Below are 5,854 nucleotides of genomic sequence, written 5' to 3'. Positions count from 1 at the left end.
GTCTAGTTTTAGTCGACTAAATGTCATAAGATTTTAGTCGACTATAATTTACAGTTGATTTAGTCGACTAAAATGTATTTTGGCAGTCCTTGATGCCGTCGTAATGACTGATTTTACACTTGCTGAAAATAGCCAATCTTTTCAGCTATTTTCAGCATGCAACCAAGTGTAAAATTGTCCATAGTTCCTAGTTTTTATCCGTTGACGAAATTGTCAATACATTTAGTTTTAGTCAGTGAAAAATGGTAGGTGACAAACTTGTCTTAGTTTTAGTCGACAAAAACAACACTGTATACCGGCGTAGAATAATGGGAAAAGTACTAAAATGTTCTACTTAAGTGAAAAAATTAGTAGACTACTTCTTCCACCACTGCCAAACATGGTGGACCCTATTGTAAACAGGTGTAATGCTTTATGGTGTCATCCACAGTTAACAGTTTTGTATTGAGTTGTGCTTGAAATACTGTACTGTACTGTTAATAAATTCTTCAATCAATCAAACAAACAGTGGGGGGAGCAACACAAATCACCATAAAGTCGATGACGTGTCAATCAATCTTTTATTCATTTGGCTTTGCGCAGTATAATAATAATAGTGATAATAATAATAACAATAATAATAATGTCATGATCTTACAATAAATACATTCAAATAAAATAGCCTACAGAGTCAGAGTGTGAGAAACAGTTGTTTATTTTTCTCTTTAAACCCCTTTTTCTCCTCAATTTAGCCATTATGTGGGTCTGGGCACACCTAAGATTCCATGCGCGGACAGAAGAAGCTGTCTTTTGCGTCATTTCCGGGTTTTTAAGACAGCTGGTGGATGGAAATGAAGCTCCACCCACGCGGCAGATTGCCGTGTCGGCCAGATTCCCGGAAAAGCTTGCCTGGCAGTGGCATTCTGCCGCGTGGGTGGAGCTTCATTTCCATCCACCAAAACCCGGAAATTGGCCGCGCATGGAAGTTCAAGTGTGCCAGGCTGTGTCAATGACCTCCTTTACACCACTGAGTGTGATTGGGCCTTTATGCCAATGACTCCTCCCCTCACTGACTGTGATTGGTTATGGGGGGTAATTGAGGCAGCAGTTTTGTAGTGGCAGTGCATGGTTCTCAACCTGTGGTCAAATTTTTTTTTGGGGGGGGGGGGGGGGGCAGATCATTACCTTATGTGCAACATTGTTTTCTCACTCAACGGTAAACAAACCAACATGGTATACATATTTATATACAGGGTATCTGCACATTTCTAAAGTGACAAGTTAATGACTTTTTAATACCTCTGAAAAACCATTACAGCCTCAAAAGTGGCCAATGGTCAAACATTGGCCAAATTGTCAAAATAGCCGACAGAAAATAACAAAAGGTATTGTGAGCTTGTAGATTGACTATTTTCGCAGTATTTATCTGTGGAACCGAGTCAAACTAAATGCAATCTGGGAACCCATCGACAAAAAAATAAAATAATTCTCCTTTAATAGCCCTCCTGTCCCGGTGGTGAGTCTGTGTTTTCATTCCTATAATGGCTGAGGGAAGTAGGGAAGGAGGGGAGGGGAAAAATAATAATAATTTAAATCAAAACAGATTTCTGTTACCAGGCCTAATAAATATGCTGTATCACAGTATCGGCGCCTTATCCTGGTTAATTGCCTGTGTCAGTTTGCTCATGCGTGTGGAGAGGGAAAGTAAAAGCCACTTTAACGTGTGAAAATGCGTGTGCAAGAGGTGTGTGCACACGCATTTTGCGGCGCGTGCGCATCCCCTACTGAACGTCCTGTAAATATCTTCCCGTGGCCATTGACTAACAACAAACTCATACACGTTGGAACGACAGATTCAGCTGCGGAGAGACTAAACTAGAGTAATGCCTCAGCTCTTATAATTCCAAGTGCTTGTCAGGTGTCCGGGGTCCAGATGCAGTTCAAATATGATTACCAGTATTACCGGGATTCTTTTAGGGGGGCACAGCCTGAAAGGTTTGAGAACCACAGTAGTACAGTGTCAGCAGGCTATCGGAGCCATGTGCAGACTAGAGTGTTGACTGTCCAGCATCCTCTTTCTGAGGTGGTTGGCAAAGTCCACCTGGGTCTGGGAGAGCACTTTGTTTATGATGGCCTTGGGGATCCAGCACTGGAGGACAGACACACAACACAAATGCCACGCCTAATCAATTCAGAAGTTTAACACTGTTAATTAAAACTAAATAAAATAATCGATTTTTACGAAGATATAATACACTCAATTTTCTTACTGAAATCATTTAAAATTAATGAAAATATCTCATAGATTTCAGTTTCCCATGACAAGAGTAAAGATGTTAAGTACATACCTTTAGATCTAGGCTTAGTAACCAGGTGAACTGAGTCTTGGTGGGGTCCTCAGCGGAGGGCTTCAGAACTATACAGGTAGGCCCATTCTCTGCCCTGCAACATACATGCACGCAGCCCCCCACACACACACACACACCACACACCACACCACACACACACACACAGGGTTGATCAGTCAGTCAGACACCTGACCCATGGCTAAAACCCCAGCTAGCATGCGCATTTTGTGGGGGAAAGCTGTCACAGAAAACAGCACATCGACAGCACATCGACAACAGCTCATCACATGGTTATATTTTCACTGGCGACAGCTGTCCCCACAGCGATGGGAAACAAAAAACACACCGGTACGGAACCCTGAGGGACTCCGGTGGTCGTAGTGTAAGCCTACATACCTGACCACGCCCCTCTGCTGGGGCATCTCGGGGTGCTGGGTGGACATGCCGGCCAGGAAGCAGGTGGACCCTCGCCGCTTGGCACAGCGGACGCTCACAAAGTCGCGCGGCCCCACCACGTTGCCGGGGGTCCCCGCCGACACTTCGTGGGTCACCATGGTCTCCCGACCAATCTTCTGAAGGATCTGTGCACGCCAGAGGAGAAACGTGCACGTCATCTCTGTAGCTTGTACTGTACACGTGTACAGTATGGTATATGCTTGGTATTTTGTGTGGGGTTGAAAGATAAACACACTCGCACACCTCACGCACAGATAGATAGAGCGACAAGTAGTGCTAATTATTCCGACTAAAACATTTTTTCACTGACGAAAACTAAATAAAAACAAAGTTATGATGACTAAAACTATAAGTAAGTACGCCTTGCCGAGCAATGAGACCCATAGGCCCATAATAAAGCATTACAGCGCCATCAAGCCCCGCCAAAATACATTTCCGGTGTCGACTAAATAAGCTGACAGACAGACATGTGCATGCATTAGTAATAAATGCCTGGAACATATTTATTTTGTTCAGTGACAGCTATGAGTCTTTGCATACCGGTGTGTGACAGACAGACTGTTGCCGTCTCCGCTCCTCACCTTGACCTGTTTGACGCTTGGGTTCCAGTCTCCCATCTGCTCCATGTTGTCCACCAGCTCTCCATACAGCCGGTCTGAAGGTTGGTCCAGCACCACCTCCAGCCTGAATACCTTCCCCACGTCAGGCAACACCTTGCTCAGTACTTTATCCCCGTTGGCCTGAGGAGGAGGATGGAGGAACAGGGGTCATCAATATGTCCGTACACGATCATAAGTCCCAATTACTGAATGTCAAGTCTCCAGGTTTCCTTCATAACACTGATTTCTACTCACAGCCTCCACCTCGGTGGTCCAGCCGTCCTGCTGACTGAGGATGCTGACAGCCTTCTGCAGGGCGTTCTCTCCCTGCTTCATGTAGGACATCTCCTCCTCGCTGTAGCCCTGCTCCGCCTCCTCTGGGATGCGAGAGCCTTTCGGACGCCACAAGGAATACAAATGAGAGACTGACATGTTATGTCCGTGACTGTCCTGTTTGTACATTACTACAGTGGTTCTGAAACTTTTTCATGTCAAGAATATAGGACCCCCAAATTACTGTATTTGGCCACGGACAACCTGTCTGAAAAAGTGTTGTGCCAGGGAGAAATGATTCAACGTTTTTTTTTCTTTACATTTTTTAAAACAGCGGATGTACAAGCTCGCAGTGCAGCACGAAGTGACGGGATGTGAGCTTGTAGATCTTCTATTTGTTGAATAGCCAGCATATAAATGGATAAAGTGGTTAAAATGATTGTTATGCTACCCCCTTCCCGATAAACATCATCCCAGGGGGCAGAAATGTACTTCCCATTTACTTCCCATCTTCCCATCATATTTCTTTAAGTCTCAACAGTGGTTTGGTTTCAACTACCAAGTTCAGTAGCAGTATTTGTAGTGTTGTAGTTGTACAGACACTGATATTTATCAGTCTGAGACTCACTGAGAAGCGAGCTCCTTCGGACTTGTCTGATCCAGTTACTGGGTCCTGGACCTGCTATCTTGTTGAGCTCATGGTGGATGGCCACCATGGCGGTCTTCTGCAAACCTGGGGATATATGAAAAACAATAGTTCATGTTAACACAAACCTGGGGATATATGAAAAACAATAGTTCATGTTAACACAAACCTGGGGATATAAGAATAGTTCACGTCAACACAAACCTGGGGATATAAGAAAAACAAGAGTCCATGTCAACACAAACCTGGGGATATACAGTATGTGGATATGAGGAATAAATAATAGTTTACAATAATAGTTGTAAACACAAGGCAAAACAACATGTTGGCCTGGGTTAGAGCACATCGATTCAATGTCCATATAGCTACACACACACTCAACAAGTGAGAAACTAACTCAACATTCAACAAGCTGTATTGTTCAAGCACCCTGCGGTGACTTTAAACAGATTTCCATCCCAGAAGATTAGAATCCAACAGAGAAGAGAAACATGCCTACTGTATATACAGTACATGTTTTAATGTGTCTGTATAATGAACAGACATCCTACATAGTACATGTTTTAATCCATTATGTAATGAACAGAAAGCCTATGTATGAACAGATAGTACATGTTTTAATGCATGTCTGCAATGAGCAACTCAAAGGCGTTGGTCAGCTCTTAACTTTAGCCATTAATATTATCTAAAAGAACAAAACACATGCATGAAGAAACATCAAACATAACATCACAACAAGATGCATTGGAACATAAATTACATTAAACACTATTTAAAATGATAAAGCTAAAAAAGTAAAAACTGTTCACAGCTTTTGCTTGTGTTTTACCTAAATCAACGCCCTACTTTGTCCATACTACAGACAGTGTCACACAAAGAGAAACAAAATAGCAAAATAAAAGATCAATCTACAAGCTGAAAACGCAGTGTGATGCAACACATGTTCAGCTTTTAGATCAGATATTTTTTGCTACTTTTGAATTTGAATCCTGAAAAAAGCAACAGTTTTGGAGATACATATGAGGGGTTATTTTTTCGCTCTATCTCCGCACGGCCACTCACCCGTCATATTCCTCATGTGCCTGTAGGAGATCCCAGCACACAGTTTGAAGGTGGCAGGCAGCATGGTTCTGGAGGTTCAGCAGCAGCTATATAGCCTTCTGGCTTTCAGGAAGAAACTGGAGAAACTATAAATCTGAAGCCGGTGGAGGTATGAGACTTAGAGAACAGAAGAAGATGAAATAAATGTATATAACTAACTTAGTTGAAAGCAGGACGAGCTGATGATGAGCGGAGCCTTTTAGAGGCGGTCAGTATGTGTGTATGTGTGTGCTCGGTGGTCAGTGGGCTCCGTATATAAGAGCTGCGTGTCCACAAGGCCATGGTGTCCTATCTATCAGGCTGTCATTATCACCACAGATAAACACAACATCACGGCCACAGAGCCAAGGTTGATGGCCGGACGTGACGAGCGTGTTTTGGATCAGTGGGTTCTCTTAAGTGTGGTCCGGGGAGGGGGTACCATGGGGGGTCCCAAGATACATTATAACTGC

General features: G+C 43.4%; 1 protein-coding gene across 1 annotated transcript; it reads right to left on the bottom strand.

Moving 5' to 3' along the window:
* Window positions 1-957: 957 nt before the first annotated feature.
* On the bottom strand, window positions 958-5,609 carry star (steroidogenic acute regulatory protein). The gene is made up of 7 exons (XM_079517258.1): window positions 5,364-5,609; window positions 4,284-4,388; window positions 3,638-3,774; window positions 3,365-3,523; window positions 2,724-2,908; window positions 2,328-2,421; window positions 958-2,128 (listed from the first exon to the last, which is right to left on the bottom strand). The coding sequence occupies exons 1-7, from the start codon at window positions 5,425-5,427 to the stop codon at window positions 2,000-2,002; spliced, it is 873 nt and encodes a 290-aa protein (XP_079373384.1). The 5' UTR covers window positions 5,428-5,609; the 3' UTR covers window positions 958-1,999.
* Window positions 5,610-5,854: the final 245 nt, after the last annotated feature.

This window comes from Electrona antarctica, assembly GCF_951216825.1.
Source record: "Electrona antarctica genome assembly, chromosome: 12".
In the NCBI taxonomy this organism is placed as follows: Eukaryota; Metazoa; Chordata; class Actinopteri; order Myctophiformes; family Myctophidae; genus Electrona; species Electrona antarctica.
Note: the sequence above shows the minus strand (reverse complement) of the source record. Positions and strands in the feature narration are given on the sequence as shown.